The sequence below is a fragment of the Salarias fasciatus genome, chromosome 1, assembly GCF_902148845.1.
Source record: "Salarias fasciatus chromosome 1, fSalaFa1.1, whole genome shotgun sequence".
Taxonomy (NCBI): domain Eukaryota; kingdom Metazoa; phylum Chordata; class Actinopteri; order Blenniiformes; family Blenniidae; genus Salarias; species Salarias fasciatus.
Window position 1 is genome coordinate 13,908,142 of NC_043745.1, and position 21,777 is coordinate 13,929,918.

The following is a 21,777-nucleotide window of genomic DNA, read 5'->3' on the forward strand; positions in this document are numbered from 1 at the left end:
TCACTTCTGAAAAGTCTTACAGTTTGAAGCACAAATTTCCAGCTGGACAGCTGCTATCATTACCATCAAATGTCACCGAAAACGGCAGAATGAGAGAGATGTTTTGATCTGATCTGATCTCTGTTCTGTCAGCTGACCTGGTGAGAATGACAGGAAAGCATGATGCCTTAACATGTGGCGCGTTTCAGTGTGTGTCAGGTCTCCAGCTCTTCAGTCTCATTTGTGGGAGGTGAGAAAGAGGCTCGGGGGAGCATTTAGTGCATACCTTCAGGTAATGAGAGTACCGCTCCGTACCAACCATCGGTACTTAAAGATAGCATCGCTTCTCGAAACAGATGAGAACACGAGGAAATGATCTCAGGCCACTGAAGGATTTTTGGCTGAAAGTTTTCGCAGGCAGGAGACACTCAGCAGGATTTATTTCACCGTGGAGGAATTCCCACTGTGATTTGAAAGGAGTGCACTGCGGTTCAGGCAGCCACTAGTAAAACTGTGTGGATGTATTTAAAGTTTTGTGTTTGCATCCATCTTTCTTTTATGTTTTGTTGAAATGTGTGTCCTGTTTGCTCTCTGCGGTCTCCATAAGAGGCCCGCTGTTCTGAATCTGATTAGTTAAATAAGTCTCGCTGCATTCTTAATCACTTTCCTTCTCCTCCTCATTATTTTCCTGTCAAGCAGCACTCGGAAGAGTTTGTTTAGGACGCTGTTTACTAACACGTTCCCCCCTTTCAACTTCCTCTTTACAGACAACATCCCTCTTTTGATGATGATTAATTTAATTTGCCGCCGCATGTCAAAGCGTCGACGGGGAGCCGAGGAGACGAGTCCTTTAGACGTCTTTCAGCCGCAGTCTAGAAACTTCTTTGATTTATAGCACGCCGTGGCTCGGCGGCTTGTTCAATTCAGGCGGGAATTATTCCCCACTGTTTGGGAGACAGAAAGAGGGAGGGGGAAAGAAGAGAGACGTCTCCGGGACAAGCCCTGTCAACACGGGGTTGTTGCCTTCACAGGTGTCTGAGCAAACCGGCCCCGAATCCGCACATCAAGGGGCTTAGAGAAAAGTTTCCCACCTTTCAAGGTTTGAGCTTCCCGAGTCTCTGATCTCTGCAACCAGCTTATCTCCAACGGCAAGAAATTAGGCTTCAGTTCATAAGTCCACTTGTGAGCCCGGTTCTTCTCCCGATCATCCCTCCTGGCTCTGTTTCAAGCTTCGTCCCACAGTTCCCATTCCCTCACATTAATTTAGCAGCTCTGTGGTCTCAAGGAGGAGAAGTATTGATTTGTCTTGAACGCGGGGTTACGCGGAGCTAATGAAATTTTAGACTGCAGTCATAAAGCTTTTTGGTTTACTGTCATTTAGAGGTTTTTACAGATGTGTTGCTCAAGTATTTGTGGATCCAGATTAAGGTTGAAAAGATAATTTCTCTTGATGTTTGTTCTGATGAGAAATGGTTTTGCCTTTTTTTTTTTTTTTTTTTTTTAACTTTCCAAACTGAAAATGCAAACAACAAAATATGACTCTGTAAAGGTAAACACATACACATATTCTAGCAATTTAGATGCAAAATTACTTTTTCATCCACTTTCAGGTGAAAGCTCGGGTTTGTAAATACTCATTTCAGATTTGTCTTGAATCGTCTATTGGTTGAGTTCGTGTTTCTTCTCAGATCGGCCCCAGGAAACAGGACATGGCACTCGGCAATAAGATGAGTCTGGTGTCGTCATTTTGACCATTTTAAATGCGACAAAGTCATTTTCAGTTCCATCACTGAGACAGAATGTTGCACACCACATGTCCTCAGTGAATAAATATGGCAACTTTGAAAAGCAGGCTACACAAAAAGAACAAGATTAATTGTTATTTCCAAGAAATGCATTCCTGTTTTTGTATTTGGTATTAGAGGCTACAGTTATTTCATTTATAAACAAAACATTTTCAAAACTACTTTAATAATGTATGTAACCAATCAGCCAACAGTGTGATTGGGTTTTTGGAAAATGTTATTGGGATATTTTATGACACAGTTATTGGCAGTTTATTGCAAAATTGGCTTTATTATTTTATTATTTTAATAGCACCTCATAGCACCGACTTGTCGAACACCGTTTCCATACTGTGTTCCATCTTGACCAGCTGATTGGCTCTACTGAATCCTCCGTAAGTCACGCCGCTCTCCGGCTCAGCCGCTGCTGGTGGGAAGACCCACGTGTTGCTCGAGCTGTCGTTAGATGATTAGTTAGCAACACAGATATTCCTCCACTCGGCTGATTAAAAGGCTTTGTCGCTCCACGATGAAAGATGTGGGAGAAAGGGGGACTTATGTATTCTTCAAACTGCGGCCTTCGAGTTATGACTCGTATACAATTACTGGCCTAGTCTTACTGCGAATCTTGTTTTTGAGCTGAATGTTTGTCTAAAGCTTCTTCCTCTGCTTGGCTGCAGCAGATGTCAGTGATTAACTGAAATGTCACCAAGTCTCAATCCCAGTCATCACTCAACACCTTGTGTGGGGAAATTGCTAATCTTATAAGCAAATCATTTAGCCTCACATACCTTTAGGCTTGTAGAAGACAGTTTTTCCTCAGTTACGCTTCTCTGGTCGCTGAAACGCTTTGCGTCTGTGCAATATCAATGATTAATGGCGTTCTGTAATTCCAAGAATTACGTAGGAAATTGGAGTGTCTCCAAACAAAGTATTAGAAGATAATGACAAAAGATGCACAACCTGACTGAAGTGGATCTAAAAAAACAAACATGCTGGATTAAATCAGGACCAAGTGCCGCCTCCGCTGCCCTCCCACCACTGTATAACAGCCTAATGTAATCTGTATAACAGACTATTTGTCTTCATTAATGATGGGGGGGAAGGAGAGCAGACTAATGCTCCTGCTGCAGCCCTCCTCCCGGTCGGTCCCTGCTCCTGCTCCTGCTCCTGCCTGCCTGCCTGCTCGCCGCTTCACAACACTTGCTCCTGCGTTATTATTCACTGTTGGACTATCTACTGACAGGTATGCAATGGAATGTAAATTCCCAGCCTTGTTAGGGTGTTGGAAGGCTGTGTACTTGCGGTTTGGTTAATCACTCATCCCTGATTCCACCGACCCCCCCCCCCCTTCACCACACGCACCGCCTCGCTCACTTAAAACCGAGCGCTCACGCTCATGCTCGCCACAGCCTCTCCTCCCGCCGCCCGCCGGGCTGATGGATGAGTCTGGGGGTGAAGAGTGAGGAAGACGCATGAAAATGTGATCGTATATAAAGTTCCTTCATGGCAGGACGAGAGCAAGCGTCCGTCAGTGTGTATATTTTGACTCGCACACACACACACACACACACACCGCCGTTGGGAATGTGAGCCCGTCGCAGCGGGATTGGTCCTTTGCTACCTGCGTGTGGCTCCTCGCGCTTGGCTCCGGGCCAGCGGGGAGCCATGAGTTTAAAACACAGGAGATCAGACGCTGGGTTGCCGCTTGCTGCTTCAGGTTTATGGTTCTTTAATGAATCTTCACGGACTTAACGATCCAGAAATCTGAGACTCAAGTCTAATGTCCTAAAATAAATAATTGATTTGGTGACTTGCAGCAGGGTTAAAGCCAGCTGTTCTGCTTCTGTTTCTCTCCGCCTGGCTGATCGCCCCCTCCCCCTCCGCTGTCCGTCTCTGGCCGGCTCGGTCTTGTCGTCCTGGCCTCTGCTGCACCGCCCCGCCGATAACCTTTCTGACAGCCCCTCTTTCATGAGCCTCAAATACGTCCCGCCGTTTTCCACGGAGCGCCGCCGCTCGTCTTATCTTCACTCACACACATTGGCCACACGCAGCAGCGCTGTTGCAAACCTTGCTCACAAAGTGCAGAAACGGAAACTCCAAGTCGCCAGGAACCCATCTCCACTTTTTTCCTTTTTTTTTTTTTTCCCAGTGCAGACGAGCCCAGGAGAAAGGCTTCTCTGTCGCTCTCCGCCAGACCTCCTTTTTCTACACTAACAGTCTTTCAAAACAGATCGTTTCCCTGAAAACTATCTGGACCGTATAATGTGACGGATGCAGTCTGGGGAGAATTATGAGCTGGCATTTCGGTTCCCCCGGAGCATTACACAGTTGTTATCTGTAATGATGTGAGTGTCGATGCAACAAACGCGTCCCTGGAACAGGCAGGTTTTTGTGCTCTTCTGCTCGTAATGTGTGGCATAAACATCACAATCTTCCAGCTTGTTTTGAATATGCATGCAATTAGCCAACCAAATTAAGCAGAACTAAATTAAATGGCGGCGGTGGAAACAGGCATAGCTGGTGATTTATGGCGCCGCACTGTTTACAGTGACGAAGTGCCACGGGCTAATGAAAAGCCCGGGTAAACAAATACCTGGCTTTGAAATAGATCTGCTTCTGCAAGAACAGAGCTAAATTATGTTGAGTCACAAGAAATTTATCGTTCAAGCGCTCTGGTTTTTATTCTTTGTTTTTGAGAAAGTTCAACATGAAAGATATGTTTACTTCCAATCGTTTTGAAATAAGACGAGCCCACCCTATCCCATAATACCAGTTTGTACCACAAGCTGTTGTAATAACTCACTTTGAGATGTGCAACTTTCCTCTTTATAGGAGTCACAAAACTGTAGATTTTACCACCTTTTCACTGCTAAAAAAAGATTCAAATATGGCTGAAATTTTCTTTTTTTATCACCTGTTAAAACCTTCAATATTCATTCAAAATAATCATATTTACATTTACAACAGTTACAGAACTTATCAGCTCTCTTATAAAATCAGATTTTATGAAGGACATTAGCACCATGCAGTGATTAGGAAGAGAGGATTGTGAAAGCTTAATGAAGGCATCCAGTTTTTGCTTATTTAAAAATGTTTAAAGTTGTATGATACCATCTAACTTTGATGAGTTTTTTGTTTTTGAAATTATTTTCATTAGGTCGAAATAGCATTTACTTGTTACTGGGTCAAAGCCCATGAGAGAAATCAAGAATTTTTATAGGTGACAAAAACTTAGAAGTTTCAGAGAAATATCTGATCTCGTCTTCCTGCTGATATGTGATTTATAGAAGTGAAACATTTGGAAATGACGAGCATTTTACGCTGGCGCTATTACCCAACACATAAATGCGACATTATTGAAACATTCTGTGTTGAAGATAAATCAGAAGAAATGCAAGATCGTCCCCTGTGCGAGTTTCCTGTTCATATTCCTGCCATGGTCTCTTGTGTTTGGCTAACTTGAGCGACAGGTGTTTTGTCGATCCTGCATCGGTAATGACTTCAATTCCTGTGTCAACACCAGAGGCTGTGTACTAATGTAGATCGAGGATTATGCAGATGAGAAATGACAAATTGATCCCTATTCAATCTGATTAGATGGCACACAAGATTGGATGTATTTCATACTCTCCCTCAGAAAGTCATCTGCCTCCACATTACTTCTGTTACTTATCATTCAGAGTAAAACACAAACACTGCAGCAGTTGTTAAGAATAATGTTTCTTTAAATTATGTTTGATAGTTATAGATTTAGACGGCAGCAATTTACGCTGTGCTTCGTGCTCAAGCCGTGTTTTTCCAATTAGGAAACAATCATCAACTAATGTACAGACGAAAACAAACACATTATTCAGCCAATATAAGAAAGTTTGATTTACCAGTACATTATGTTTTATTTATGTGTTGTGTGTGCAGAACACTTTATCCATTGAAAATATTTACCACCTACAGAGCTGATAATGGACCCAAATCTGCATCAGTTACTGTGTCTATGAACAGTTTGATTTGTGATTCTGCGTGCATGCTGGGACCGAGCCGAAAGCCTTCAGGTTGGGGTGTAAATCATCAGGAGTGTGTACACGTGACTGCCGAGTTCCCTACGTTGTGTGGACAGACACTTTTTTATTTTGCTTGAGGCATCAGACTGCCACTTTGTTCAGATCCAAAGAGGGACTCAAAGTTTCAAAAGAAAATTACAAAAAAAAAAATAAAAATACAACAGTTGACGATTGAATCAGCCTCCCTTAATTCTCACCGTGCTAAATGCTATTATTCAGCTGTGCAACCGAGCGAGTCTGAGCCGCGCTCGGCCGAGCCGTCGCCGAGCTCGTCCCCGCGGTGAGGCTGCGAGAGAGCAGGCAGCCTTCTGCTCCCCAAACAATTACACGCTAATCTGCAATGTGAAATGAGCATTAGGCTTTTAATCTCATAGGAAGAGAGTCTCCTTCTTCACCCCAAGGCAGAGGAAGTTATATTATCTCCCAGACTCTTTGACCCTCTGTCTCCAGTCCAACACACCTCTCCCTTCAGGACAGACGGCGAGCGGCACCTTCCTTCCACTTTTCCCAAGATCAGCCCCTCGACACCCTGGGCCCAGATATTTTAATTGCTTGTCGGATTGAATACACCCCCCCACCCCGCCTTCATCTAGCTCGCAGATATTGCTTCTTATTAGCGTGTCCTGTACTGTCATCGTGCTTCGATTTCTCACAGAGTGGAAGACAGACAAGTGCATAACATAATGTTCATCCAGCCACTAAAAACCAGCCTGCGGGCGGAGCAGACAGCGGCGGTTATAGATTTATATAGATTTCTTTTCATCTTGAGCGACTGAAGAAGACGACTCTTTATAAATGAGGGGTGTTACTCCAACTCCTCTCCAACATTGACAAAATAATTGAAGCCCTTCACAAAGCACTTAGTGCTACAAACTGACTTATTAACTCAAACTGAAAGTCATTAACATTTTCCCACTGTTGATAATGGACGTGGTACGATAAAACTGCAAAATCATCTTTTTAAAGGACGGTTTTATGACTTCTAGGCATTGTGCTGCAGGAATTTCCACTACATTTATTAATGTAAACATTAATAATTGCCATGAAATAACTCGTTTTTGGTCCTATGCTTGGTGGTTAAAATACCGTAATATTTGTGTGTGTTGAAGGAGCGAGACCTCTAAACCAGACCAGTCGTTACCAAGTACAACAAAGTCACATTGAGGGGAAACCTGACTCGACAATAATCATTCAACACAAATACCAACATTTAAAAGAAATGTCTCTATTTACAAAGCACACATGTATTATTTACCTGGACCAATAATAACCCCTGTTAATCATGTGGAGTCACGAAACAGCCAGCATTTCCCTCTCATGACTGACGTTGCAGATCACGTGTGGCACAGATGTTACATGATTAATTTCAAAGCGTTTTTATGAATATAAGCAAATTCTACCACTGAGGGAGTTTCTTACTGACGTTTTAGAGAATTTCTCTCCTGCTGTATTCCTGGTTCTATATTAAATAGATGAGTTTTTTAGTATTGATTTAATGAGCAGACTTGAGTAATTTGTTCTTGTCGCTCTTGTTGAAGCTAAAAAGATGACCTGCCTCTTGCTTCAGATGCTTCTGTTTTGTTTTGGTTTATTTTCCCGTTGAAATGCACCAGTAGCCTAAGTTATCATCAGGGCCAGTGAAAGCACATTGATTTTTCTTTCTTTTACACTACATTCACTCGGTATGAATAGCGTCTCCAGCACCATGGACAGTGACATTAAGCTGATCTTATTAGCCTTCCGAGTTGCATTGCTGGAGGACGTGCTTCAGAGATCCATACAAACACACACACACAAGGAGTCATAGAGCCATACATCACACAACCTCCAGACAAACAAACTGCAGCTTATTGCTGGACTATATTTCTTTATCTGTCCTGGCTTCAAGCACTGCCCTTTTCTTGGATGAAGATGAAACGTTCCCCTCCTTCTGTCATTTGTTCAGCATCCTCAGCAATTTAACAAATCACCTCGTGTTAAAAACAAATGTGCTGCTGCAGGATGGCTCAACTTGCCCTTTAATGTTCCGGCCGGACATATTACCTGCATTATTTAAGTGATAAAGACCCTGTAGTGTCCACCGTGTGGATGGATGATTCGGAGGTACATTTTAATGTCAGATATCGTCTACATTGTTGTTCATCATAATATAGATGCCTGAGGTCTGAGTCAGTAGGAATACTATTAAACTGCATTTTGATGGAATGAATCAGTCACAAACTGTCTTCTGACTCGAGGCAGCGTTATATTTTAGTATAAATGTAGCTTTTTTTTTTAAAGCACTGCATTGTATAACCACATTAAAAGTGTCAAAGATGACATTGTGCGATGTATTAAATCAGGATGATGAAGTTAAACCTGCTGTTGTTTCAGCGTTTTGACTTCAGGCAGGCAGCAGCTGCTCACACTGGGTGTGAACCGGGACACTGGATATGATGAGTGGGCATGTAGACTGCCCAACAAATTGACAATAAAAAGCATTTTGCTGAATTAGAGTTCACCATCCAATCATCATATTGAATTCAAAACCTTTCAGGTCTCTTCTGTTATTTGCAGGCCATCACCGGTATCTGTGTTTTCAGCTTGAAACTTGATCCAAAGTGGAAGCTGTGTACAGATCCAGCCCTGCGATTAGAGCTAACTCCACTTCTTTTTTCCAGTCCTGTTGTATTCCCTCCTTTTCTACTCCACAGCTGCTGAGTCTGCCACCTCTTTTTCTTGCGAGACTGGAGTCCTCTGCTCTTATCTTCGGAATCTCTCACTCGCTATTTCCCCTGCTTTTCCTCCTCCCTCCTCTCATTACTTCTCCTTCCTCACTCCTTTTGCCGTTTGTCCATTTATGCCTCTCATTGCTCTTCCTCTCCTTCCCTCCATCTTCTGCTGTGGTGGCTCTTGCAGTAGAGATTAAAGTGATCAAGGACCTACCCTGGCCCCCTCCCGTCGGCCAACTCAACACCAGCCCTCCCCCGGTGGAGGAGCTGGAGTCTCCTTCACAGACAGCTCAGGCGTCGCCCGGACAGACGAGCTGTGACCAGCACCACCAGGGTGGGTGTTGCTGTTCACGTTGTCCAGCATCTTCCCCACTCATTATCCCACCACCTCCCTCCCCACCCCCAGTTCGTTTGTCCATCCGTCCATCCATTCATTTAGTCGTCCACCCATTCATCTGTCTGTCCGTCCAACCATCCATCCCTCCATCTGTTCGTCTGAAGGTAGATTTCCAATTGATTTAATCAGCTCGATCTCCTGTTGAAGGTTCAATATGTCATTATTTTAGTTTAAATTATGTTTATATACATGGAGCAAAACACTCTGTCTGGTACTACTAACATTCCAGTTAAATTGTTATGACAACACTGACAATGGTTGAAGCTTTGAAATGAATAAGAACATACATACCAACTGTTTTTACTGCCAGAATATGTTAAGAATGACCCAAACATACACCATTTGACAAGCGTAGACTCTATGTAACATGGGTTGTTTAGAATTTGTAGGAGGAGAAACAAATAGTCTAAACAAGCTGAGCTAATCATTTCTGTGAAAACGCAGCATATGGGGAGGGCATGGTTTGATCATGTTTGTATAAAACCTTCCAGTCAGTACCGACGTCCTGAAAGCGTTCACATCCCGAGGAAGCCCTGAATAATATGACTGCAGGTATTAGCTCAGTAATGACTGCACTTTTCCATCTGGATTACATGTGGCAGAAAATCACTAACTCTTGTGCAGGTTTTGGGCTGAAGGCTCATTAGTTTTAATTGTGCCGAACTGCCTTCTGCATGCGTAATTGCCATTCGCTATGACCCCCATTTCCTCTTGTCAACATGCTCATAACCATCCCAGATGTCCCCCTGGCCTGCTGTTCTCCAACAAGTAGCTTGCGAGAATTAGAAAACCAGTCTAATTCGAGGCGATTTCAGCTCCCGACTTGTTTCCATATTTACCGCCGTAACTGTACGCGACAGACGAGCGAAAGGCTGATTTCCCTTTGCACCCGCTTACACCCCGACTTCTGTAATTACTCGGGGAGACGGACATGCGGCAGAACTAATGCCAGGAATGGGATTTCCCCCGGCGGAGTGGGAGTGAGGCCGTGTAAGAGGACACCACTGTGTGCTGCAGGCGAGGACAGGGCAAGGCGTTGATTTATGTCCATAAATCCATGGGAAAGGTTCTGGTTCCCTCGGTGATGCGAGCGGATTTAAGATTGGCGTCCAGCTGTAAAGCGATCCTCTCGCCGTCTCGGCCAGAATGGCCCCATTCTACATCTCCGGGGTCAAAGGTTCATGTGGCAGACACGGGAGGAGGCGAAGGGGGGGGCGGCGACGGCCTCCATGACCCCTGTGAATACAGTTACAATTCACTCTCCTGACCTCGGCACACAGACACACACACTCTGTCACACACCCAAGACGGTTTTCATGGGATTGCTTACACACTCCAGGCTTTCTGAGACAGTTTATTAAAGCTGTTCTGCTTTGTTCAGCCGTTTATTACGGGGGCAAAAAAGCAACATACCCATGATTGTGGGAAGTCTTCCTTATTAGTTCAGTCTCATTATCTGAACTGAAATGCAAATGGGCAGAGCAGATATTACATCTACATATTAATGGAGGCCACTTTTGTCGTAGTATAATAAAGAGCCTTCAGCCTTTGTTTTTTGACACGGATTCATTATCCACTCGTTCAAGCCTTTCTCTTACCTTCTCATTGCACTAATATGAGAAGACTTCTCAAAGAAAAACAAAGTAATTAAAAGATACCCAGATTTAATTTTCAATCCGTTCACTTGCTGACACTTTGGAAGGTCAGTGCTTTTGTCTTTGAAAACCTAATTAGTTTCAGTTTGAACTCCTTCTAAAACACTGTAACGTATTCCTCCCTGGGTGAACTTTTTACAGATTAGATTTGAGGATTCAGCAAAAAAAAAAAAAAAAAAAAAAAAAAAGTTTGAGTTTCAAAACAGATATTATCTAAAAGCCATGGAACAAATCATTATTTGAGCTCCTGGTGCATATAATTAATTTCACCAGTCTGTGCGTGTGCGCCGTTTCAGGTTACACCGAATGCCACTTTGAGTTCGTACTGAATTTTAATAAGACGCCAACCCTGTAATCATTTCATATATGCGAGTAGGAATACTTAATTTTCAGCGCACAAAGTGGCGCTCAGTGACAGCCTTCGCCCCTCAGACTAGTCATCCCTTTTTTGATAGGAGTATCATCGGTAAATGAAAATTAATTGGCCAGCTTAATTAGAGAAATTTGTGCTGGAGTGTGTGTCGAGGAGCAGCCAGGTTGTCCTCGGTGATGAATGTTTCTACTTTTCCAGTGTTTTTCCCACTTTGCATCTCAACATTGTGGCTATTTATAGCGTTGCCCTTTATCTGGAGTCAGATCATCCCTGTAAGACCTTCTATCTCTGCTCTTGAGGAATTATTTTGTAATATGTTGGAATTGTGTACTCAGCACTTCACATTTTCAGCTGATTTTATGATATTGCACTCGAGTTCACTCAACCTTCCAGTCAAAGTAACAGATCAAACAACATGCAATTAATTCACTGTAAACGACTGAATGTAAACTGTAAAAGTCTAATTAGACAGTTTTACTGTGAGCGACTGCTCTGCCAGCTCCTACAGATAACAATTAGGCTTTTATGAAAGTTACAAACGCTCTAGCGTGTGAGGTGTTCAGGGGAAATCTAAGTTTTTTTTTCCATTGATTAATATGAGGCATTCAGGGAGTTTGCAGTTTGTAGCTACTGAAGGGAACAAAAATAAATGGGTGAATAGAGGACCATCGGGTGAGGATTGTGAAACAATAAGGACACATTGTGGCTCGTACCAGTGCAGGTATTTCCAGGACAGCAGTAAACAGGAGCCTCTACCCAGAAACATGCTGCGTTTAGGGAGTATCTGTAAGTGGCTGCATCTACAAATGGCTTTCAAGAAACATGATTAAATAATAGTGTTGATCAACACATTTAAGGCTTTTAGGGTTCCTCTGTAAATTTTGGGATCCAGCACTGCTTGTGAGCCATTTAGGAACTATCTGTCAGTTGATGAGTGCACTGACACATGTGATGCATTCCCGGACTTTTCTCCCAACAGCTGTGTTCAGTGCTGCATGTGTGATATTGAGAGAGCTCTACTAAATCGTAGTCACTTTATTCCTGTGGGGTGCATCCACCAATGCATGTGAGGCTTTTAGGAGAAATCTGTAAATTATAGCTACAAAAAAGGAAGGAAAAATGGTGCATTTGTCTGCACATGCTACAGTTGTGCAGTGCTTTTCCAATTGGCCATTTTTGCAAGAGGACAAGACAGTTTTGTTTGACCGTGCTTTCACTGTTTTGATAAAAAAAAAAATATAAGAAAAATTGACAATAAAAAGCCACAAGTCAAGAAAAAAACATTTTGAGGCGAGAAACAATGATGAGTTGGTTGGTACTTAGCACAAGGACAAAATAGCTTTGAATGAACACACTTGTTTACCTTGTAGTTTTTTTTTTGTTTTGTTTTGTTTTGGTTTTTTTTACGATTCATCCATCTTTTGTACCACATTATCCAGTTCAGGGTCCTGGTCGCTGGCGGCGATCTCAGCCGGCAGATTCCACTCCGGAATCGTCTCCAATGCAACACAGTAAACACAGCGAGACAGATGATCCCACACATTCCCACCTACCAATTAGCCTTAAAACGACGTGTTTTTGGACAGTAGGAGGAAACCGGAGGATCCGGAGAAACACCCATGCAATTGCATTCATCCCAGACTCAAACTTGCGACATTCTTGCTCTGCGCCGACAGTGCTAGCCACTACACCACTGATGACACATAGATAGATTTTTTGGTAGATTTTGGTGCACAGCAGCCACATATATGTGGACTGAAAGGTCAGTTTCCCACACTGTGGATCTGAGCTCTGCCTTGAGTTTTATGTTGAGGATTGGTTGCAGCGCAATCATGGAAATGTCCTTTTGACATTTATGTTTATCTTTGTCCTCACCAATCAGCCCTCTCTCTCTCTCATACAGCATCCCTCACCCCTCCGCCTCTGTGTGTTTGTCTTTCTTTTTTTTTTTTTTTTTTCCCCTCGATCTCTCTCCAAGGGACGCTGTGTGTCTGAAGGGGACAGGTCTTTCAGCCATCAGTCACCGTCCGACTGACAGTTCAATCTGATACACAGATTCCATTTGCCGTGCTTTACAAGCAACGATCCTGATAACGCTCACAGATGCCCCCGCACATTTCCGTACGTGCCTTGCTGTGTTTATGTGCAGTCGCACGTGCGCGTGCGTGCTTGGGCCCTTGCGTCCCTCTTAAGCTGCCTCTCAGGGCTTTTTGTTCTCCTGCAGGCCAATCCTCTCGTCAATCTCCCGTCGGCCGCGTCTCGGGCTCGCTGCTCCCGCAGAATGAAAGCGGGGAAATTGGTTTGTCGCCATCGCTGTTTTTCAGCCTTAAAATATAACATTGCAGCAGTTTGAAGCCGGCGCTTCTGAGACAGCTGGAAAACAAGACGAACGCGAGAACATTCGCTCTCAAGCAAATAAGACGAGAGCTTTCCGTTTAGTTGTGGCGAGTCTTTCTTCAGGGGTAATACTCTTCTTGAAGAACCATGCACTCTGCCTGCGGAGCCGTCTGAGCTCTGACAGGAAAGGTTGACGGGGTGAGATCCGCTGAGAATAGCCACTCAAGCCTTTCATGGTGGTGGAGAGAAGGTTAGGGGATCATTTAATCAAGGTCAAATAAAGCACTGATTGCCGGATCTGAGCAAGAGGAGGAATTAATGTGGGGAAAAGAAGAGTGGAGGAAATGTGAGGAGCTGAGATCGGACAGGTGGCTCAGAGAGTTTCAGATATAATGCACAGATTAAGTGTGTGAGGAAAAAGAAATGAGAACTTTCTTTAGAAAAAGTATTGATTATGGTACATAACTTGGAATTTGTAACTTTCTTTCTTGTCTTTCTGATTACGAACATCCTCCAACAAAGAATAAAATATGATTTCTGCCAACATTCATCCTTAAAGCATTTACACTTTAAAGTTAAAATCATTCTGTAACTGATAAAAAGAACAATTAAAAGAAAATCATAAGATTTTCAAAGTGGAATTCCCATTTGGAGTTTTGACATTTTATTTGTCATGAAAACTACAATCATCACATTCGGACCACCAGACGTGTTTGAGATCTCAATTCAAAGCTGTTATTTTCACTGCCTCTTCTCTCCAGGAGAGGTTCCTGCACAGTTCATTTTCCGCCGTCTCTTTCGCTACCTGACAAGCAGACGAGCGCGGCGGAGGAGCCGGGGAGAGTTAGAGAGACGGGGGCCCTCGAGTGTGTGAGATGGGAAGATCAAAGCAGGAGGTGAAGAGGGGAGAAGGAGAGGAGAGGCCGGACATATGCAAACGGGAAGGGAGAAATTGAAAGCAGAGCGGGGAGAGGAATTGGCTGCATCTTCATGTTGTGATCTGTCAGCGTTGACAGTGGCTGAGTGGAACAAACATGCATCTCCTGTGTCCCCTCGGTCAGTTTCCATGGAAACGCTATTTCTCACCCTTTACACATTTACTGTATGTTCGGCAGGCTCACATTGTATTCCCAGCAGTCAGAGCGTGGTACAAATGGACTGAATGAAAGAGCAGGGAACTAATAATGTCTTTCACACGGACTCGCACGCAGCGCGGGAGCACCGTCTGACCCGCTGGCGGCTCGGCGGAGCTGCCGCTCGTCCTTTTTCACAGGTCTGAGGTTAGACCCACGGTTTGCCCCAGCTGTCATGCAAGTGCACAATTTGGCCGTCGTTCAGAGGCTCAGATGCTGCTCTCTAACAAACATCAGTGCAGAGGCCAAGATAACGATCAGAGTCATTTGGAGTAATCATTTCCATGAGTTTATGTTTGGGGAAAGGCATCTGAGATCTCAGGGCCACCAGGTTCAACCTGGAGGGGAGTGTGGAGGAGAAGGGGAGCCCCTGGTGGTCAGAGCTGTAACCACACAGTCTGACAAGCGCACTCATGTTTCATTGCTGAAAGAAATATAACAGTGATATAAATGAACGCCGTCAAACCTCGTCTTGCAGAGTGAAACTAATAAGTACTTGGATTGTGTTCCCTGTTATTTGCTGTAATCAGCTGTGATAGGCTTCAGAGTTGGGGCTTCAGTGAGTATTGGAGATGGTGAATAGGTGTGATTCTGGAAAGTAGCAGGTTTACGGTACATTTACAAACAGATTTGCCTGCGATATCAACAAAAAACAAACAAACACAAAACTAGTTATTCTCCTAAAGTTAAATGTAGTACTTGGTGAACTGAGGATCTTGTTTGCTCACTTAAGAAGGTGTTATACACAATTTTGTGTTACCCTGGATTAAAAGTGATCATTGCAAAAGAAACACTGGTGGTACAGTTTATAATGGTGCAAATCATCAGTCTTACATTTCACTGCGAGGCAGATCCAAGCCATTCTCAGAAGTGTTGGACCAGGTTATGACAGGGCTATAAATTTTGGATTAGGATCCCGTACTGATAATGGAACAACTGTCTGTGAACCATCCAATGAGAAAGCAGCATACAATCCCAAAGGAGGCTTCTTATCGCAAACCGCTATCAGGTTCACATTCTTTCCTCTCCCTGTTTGGATTTTTTTCCCCATACACAAATGAAGGATTGTTGCAAGGAATCGATTTATTTTGTTTTGCTGTTTACAGTAATAATCATGTACATGTTTGGCTCATGCTGACAGCATTTTATTCTGAATGTATCCATTTAGTAGTCGTTTATAATAAGGTTTTGTCATTATAGAGTTTGCTTACGACAAAGTTTGTTGAAGTTAAAGTCCAGCTTGCAGAATTTGAACTTAGAGGAAAGCAGAAGTTTTTCCGTCTGTCGGCGTCATTGAACCTCTTAGTTGTTTCCTCCAGCTGACTAAGATCTGTTGATCTGGTGGTGTCTCTTGTAGCCTAAATTGATTGATTTAAACTGTCGGCCCATCAGCTCAGCATGATACAGGAGCACTTGGCGGGCTCACAAACTGTAAAGTGTAATGCGATCCTCTGACTGGAATGCAAAGTCTAGACAGATGTTAGATCCGTCTCCATCGACGTGTTGTCGAGATCACAGTGCCTGTCTGTCTGTGTGATGCTCGGCATGTTCAGCTCGGGTAATTAAACACGAGATGCTCGACCCGCCATTAGTGGCGGAGCGGGCAAAAAATGTAGACGCTGTTCGGCGGCGGTGAGTTTTGTACTGCGTTAAGCCCTGCCGTCAGGCTCAGTCTGGATGTGTTGATATTAAGGCTGAAAGCAGCCAACAACCTCCAGTGAGAGCTTGTCACAGGGTTGATGCAGGAAGCCACCCTTCTGTTATTGCTTGGGAAGCGTGTCAGTGCCTCTAAATAGTTTTTCCAAAGCTCGGGGTGTTTTGACATCAATTATAGTGATGGATGGCTAAGAAAAAAAGAAAAAGCAAGAGGCAACAAACACATTCGCACAGATGACCAGCGCTACTCCCACCCCCGCTCCCGCCCTTTCGTTACTTAGAGTCGTCACACCGATTCACCAGAAGTTTGAATTCACTTTCATTTGCCCTCATGAATGTTATCCACTGTTTGTCTCTCATTGGCGTTTGCAAACAAGCGTCCGTTCTGTGTACCGATTGGCTGCAGACGCCAGTGACCTCCACCAGCCGCGTCCTGCGCCCCCGCATACCATCAAACACTTCCTTGTGTGGTTGCCAAATCAGCTTGTCGTTTCCACAGTTGACCGTGAGAGTTTGAAAAGTCAGTTTGATGTTTAACTTGCCAAACTACTGTGTGGCATTTGTATGAGGTGTGGGAAGATCTCCAAGTGTTTCTGTGTGGTGAGTGCTTGTGTGAGCGTGTGTGTGTGTACACACAACCCGAAGGTTCTCACGCCTTTCCCCGATCTAGTTGAACAGATTTATGCGACACCAATTTGTGTTGTAACCTCTACAAATCTACTTCCTATTAAGCACAGTAGATTTTTTCAGCTGACCTTACCCTGAAGTTCAGTTTGAGTGTATTTACAGTGATGTACAGTGTTATTATGAGAGCTGGAATCAGGGGAATAAATCAAGTATGTCCTTGCAGACTAGTGTTTTTCTCCCTCATTACAGTTCAGTTTGACGGCGTGGAGAAGTCTCGAATGTCGCCCACCAAGGACGGAAAAAGTCGCCCGCTGCAGCGGCACTCCAGCGGCTGCCTGGTTAACACCAAAATGACGTCGCTGGACCACTGCAGCAGCTCGTCGCTCGGGGAGCGGATTGACCCCACCATGCCCCTGGAGAGCCAGTTGTGAGTCATATTTTGACGTTGGTTCGTCTTGTTCTGCAGTTTGTCCTCACACCCCCTTTGGTCTTTGTGCACAATTTGTTTTCGTGCCGTTTGATTTATAGTGTGTGTGATTATTTTCTTCTTCCATCTGTTCCTCCTGCTTTAGTTGGTACCACGGAGCCATCAGCCGGACAGACGCAGAGTCTCTGCTCAGACTGTGTAAGGAGGCCAGCTACCTTGTGAGAAACAGCGAGACCAGCAAGAACGACTACTCCCTCTCCCTGAAGTAAGGCCAACACAGGCGCACACAAAAATAAAATGTTTAAACCGTTTAGCTTCCAGTCTTCGGAAAGAAAATCCAACCTTTTCCATCCATGCTATGAAACAGTTTCAGCTGCAGGGTCCATCCTACGCAGGTCAATACAGGAAGACACAACAACAAAACACATTCACACCGACACTCCAAACACTCCTTGTGAAGACAGATAAAACACACAAACTCCACACAGTTTGTTCTCCACACCCGAAATCTGAGCTCTGGATTTGTTCTCTGTGTTCAGAGATGGTGATATTCTTAGTGCAATCCTTCCTAAAAGCACAAAAATAACTAATAAACTGCTCTTTTGACTGTTGTGTGAAGAAATTCCCTAATATTCTGTTCCTTAAATATTTTAGCTGTATTTACATCTCAATGTATCACTGTAGTACCCTCAACCCCTCCTTAATTCTTCTCCATTCTAATAGTCCTGCACTAACATCCCTGACAGGATTTTATCATTCATTCATTCATTCATTTTCTGCCGCTGCTCCCTTTCGGGGTCGCGGGTGGCTGGAGCCGATCCCAGCTGCTGTGGGCGAAGGCGGGGACAGGTCGCCAGTCTGTCGCAGGGCTGACATATAGAGACAGACAACCATTCACTCACGCATTCGTACCTAGGGGCAATTTAGGGTGACCAATTAACCTACCATGCATGTTTTTGGACCGTGGGAGGAAGCCGGAGTACCCGGAGGGAACCCACGCACACACGGAAGGCCCCGAGCCCCGGCCGGTATTTGAACCCAGGACCTTCTTGCTGTGAGGCAAGAGCGCTAACCACCACGCCACCGTGCACCCCCAGGATTTTATCATGAATTTTTATTGTAAATATAACTCCCGGTGCTTTTGTGATGTGTAAAAAAAAAAAAAAAAAAGTAAATAAAATAAAACTACTAGAAAGCAGAAGTTTAGTGTTTTTCACCCAAAAATGGGTCATTACGGTGCTCATAAGACCTTAAAAATGAATGACTGCCAGTCATTCAAGGTGGAATTTATCTTGGACAAAGTGGCTGAAGGACTGAAGTGTTTCACATTTTTTGACAATTCTACGGCTGTTAAATGAAACTTATAAAGGTGGTAGTCATAAGAAGATGGAAGGATTGATTTTATCCACCTTTCACATCATCAAACTGCTGGTATTTATTTGCGAATTGTTCAAATAGAGGCCCAACTTTTCTACAATAAGATTTCCAGCGTGTGTTTTCAGACTCGCACAATAATCGATAGACTTGAAAGTCTTGGCTGCAACAGATGCACCCTGTCTGAGAACAAACTGAAAAGCCTCGCAGACTGTAAACGTCCACCTGAGTGCTGACTCTTCCTTTTCTGTATGGTAATCACCTTCGCCCTTCAGACCTCCATCTCCCGCCTCCTGCCCGTCCTTCCCCGCCTCGTCCTCCAGCCCACCTCGCTCACCCCTCTGACAGCGAAGCGCTTCTTGATTTGCTGATGAGCCCACAACTCAGTTCCCGGTGCCTTTTTCATCGGCGACCCCTGACCCCTCTGCCGCGCCCAGCGGAGGGTTGAAAGAAGACGCCCCCGGATTGGTTGAGTGCAGTCTGGAGGAGGTGTCATGAAGGCAGCGCGCTCCTTTGGCTTCGTGGGGTTTGTTTTGAGGATTTTCTCGACCGGGTGTTGGGACCGGGCGCTATGGCAACAGTGTCAGAAACATTACAGGAAATTTGTAAGGCTATGAAAGCCTTTCAAATCCACTGTGGTTATTGCACCTCGCCTCTCACCGGTGATATCTCTGTACCTCTGTGACAAATGATGTGTTCACATTCACTTCTATGACACTGTGACATTTACAGTAATCTCCACAGCTTCATGACAACCTTCAGCTGAGATCCAGATGGAGGATTCACAGTGACCTCGATTAGTGTTTTACAATGAAGCTCGTCTTGCTCGAGGCTTGCATGTCTTGGGAGGTAGAAACTCTTTGCCTGTCTCGCTTTCTGTCTCATTGACTGATTGTCGGCTTGCGATGCTTCTTTTCTTCCTGCCTTATTGGCTGATGAAAAGACTTTCAAACTGCTGACTACCTGGAAACCAGAGAGACTCAAGTCTGCACTGCAAAGACAACATGCATCAACTCTTTAAATGATTGTTGCATCATGTGCATCTGCAGAAATGCAAAACGTTAGTGAGTCGAAGCGAGAATGACAGGCTGAGAAAAAGCGTGAGCCTTTGTAATTGTTTCTTGCAGAATCTCTTTTCAGAACAAAATGCTACTGATTAATGGCATTAAATGTTCATTTTAATTCTGAAACAAGCCTGCTAAGATTGATATTTATTTGTGTAGAGATTAGCTAAACAACGTGAAGCATCTCTCGACTTAAACAGGTTGCTCCTGAGAATCAGCATGCCTGTTGATTTTGCAGGAATACATAAATATCTCGGAAAGTGTTTGTGGTTTTGTATACAGCATGTAAGCATTCAGGATTCTGAAGTGAAAACAATTTGGTTTTTGAAAAAAATGTTCCCCTTCAGGCTACATTTCTCCTGTAGTCAGTGCAGAGCAGAAATGTGGATGTGTGTCACTGAAGCAGAAAACTCATTTGATTGTATTTAATTCTAACAAATATTTTACGAAACCAACCTGTTCCGATCCTTTAAATTAGAGAGAATTGATGGATCAGTGTTCTCCACCTCAGTGACAGAGGAGTTACCTGAAGCTGGAAATTCACTTTCCCAAATCAATTAGCAGATTGCAGGATTATGTAAAGATGTGTGGTTTTAGGAGTGGAAACAAACAGCTTTCCTTCAGATTGAGCTCAACCAGGCCACAATAAAAAACAATATTCAGAAGTTTTGTTTGCTTTACTTGTGAGGTTAAGTGATGTTTAAATGTGCGGTTCGGTAATGGTCTCATTATGCTTCCATCCAAAAGACACTCAGTTGAGCCTCTGTAACTATTGAAGCGAAGGATCGGGGAGTACAGTGTGTAAAGCGTTGTGCTAATGGGCAGCAACGGACCATTTTCTGATCTCATGGCGCCGCGCTTCACCGAAGGTCACTGCTTTTTGAAACCAGAGGCGAGCAGTTCGATGGTTTCTGTGACGCCTGTAATAACTGTTTGTCACGCTGAGAAGAAAACGAGGCGAAAAGCCAAGCTGAGGAGATTGTTTGTGTGCAGTGAATGTGTTTCATATTTGGGACTCGGTGAGAAGTGCTGCATGATCTGCTGCAGATTTTTAACCATTACAAATACTTTTTCCCCTCCGTTACGCAGCAGAGCCAGCCCAAAGGCTTTTTTATAAGCCCTTAGAGAATTAGAAATAAAGGGTGTTGTAAGGACCGTAAGCAAACACTCTCTTCACGCTTGGCAGGTTCAGCATTTGCTCTCTTATTAGTATCTGGAGTACAAACACTGGTGAGCTCCAAACAATCTATTTGGGTTTGATGAAAGTATGAATTGAAGCGCTAACTGAAGCAGATCCCTGCAGCAGATCTTTGTAAGACTGTGGGAAATGAGCTGTTCATCTTTTCCCTTATACATTTGTGAAATAATCATAAATTCCCACCTGGAATTAAAAAAAAAAAAAAAAAAAGGCCACCATCTTATTCCCATGAGTGCATTCAGCTCAGCACACAGCTTTAGAGGGGAAGCTGTGAAAAGTTCTGTTGCATGATAAATGCCGTAAAAGAGCCCCTCATGCCATCTGTACACGTTTGGGAAATCAATAGGAAGAACCAGGATGAATCCAAGACAGCGAGTTAAACTGTCTGCTTTATTTGACACCTTTAAAGCTGATATGGTGGGCGTGACGATTTTAGATGTTCCAGTTGAAAAAGATCTGATCTACTAACATTAATAGAAGTCTGATTCATTTATCATGGAGCAGCAAACTTTTCTGAGTTTACTCATTGCTTGGTGAGCAGCTGGCAGGGGAAAGCACCTGCAGAAGTAAAAACTCGGGTAAATCATTTCCACAGGAAATGCTTGTGTAGAAAAGCTTGTGTATGTATGAATGTACGATTTCATGTGTGTGTTTGTGAGTGCGTGCTCCTGGGTTTCACAGAACATCGTCCCGCGCCCTTGGCGCCGGGCAGAACAAGTCCGGAAACCAATCGGTGGAGCTGATTTGCAGGAATGACAGGTGCCAGCTCACTGTAGGCAGGAGGTGACTGCAAGTTCAGGTTCCTCTCTCTCTCACACACACACATACACACACATACATATACACACTCCTCCTGCTGCCTCACAAAATGAGCGGGAAACCCAAGGTGAAGATCCTCCATGTCGGCGGTTGCTGAAAAATGTATGAGGCCGTGAGGCGGCGTGTGTGTGTATTGCATTATTGATAAAGACAGACGTCGCCGAGACCTCCAGCCTCAAGGG

General features: G+C 44.0%; 1 protein-coding gene across 5 annotated transcripts in view; it reads left to right on the plus strand.

The window, feature by feature from the left end:
• Window positions 1–21,777, plus strand: part of shf (Src homology 2 domain containing F) — a 125,303-nt gene that overhangs the window by 96,381 nt on the left and 7,145 nt on the right. For 2 of the 5 annotated variants that reach the window (XM_030095790.1, XM_030095795.1), the window contains 3 exons: window positions 8,723–8,869; window positions 16,963–17,140; window positions 17,286–17,405. In XM_030095790.1, coding sequence (XP_029951650.1) covers window positions 8,723–8,869; window positions 16,963–17,140; window positions 17,286–17,405 — 445 coding nt within the window. The remainder of the gene's footprint in view (window positions 1–8,722; window positions 8,870–16,962; window positions 17,141–17,285; window positions 17,406–21,777) is intronic. The other 3 variants (XM_030095809.1, XM_030095817.1, XM_030095802.1) reach the window with 2 other exon arrangements.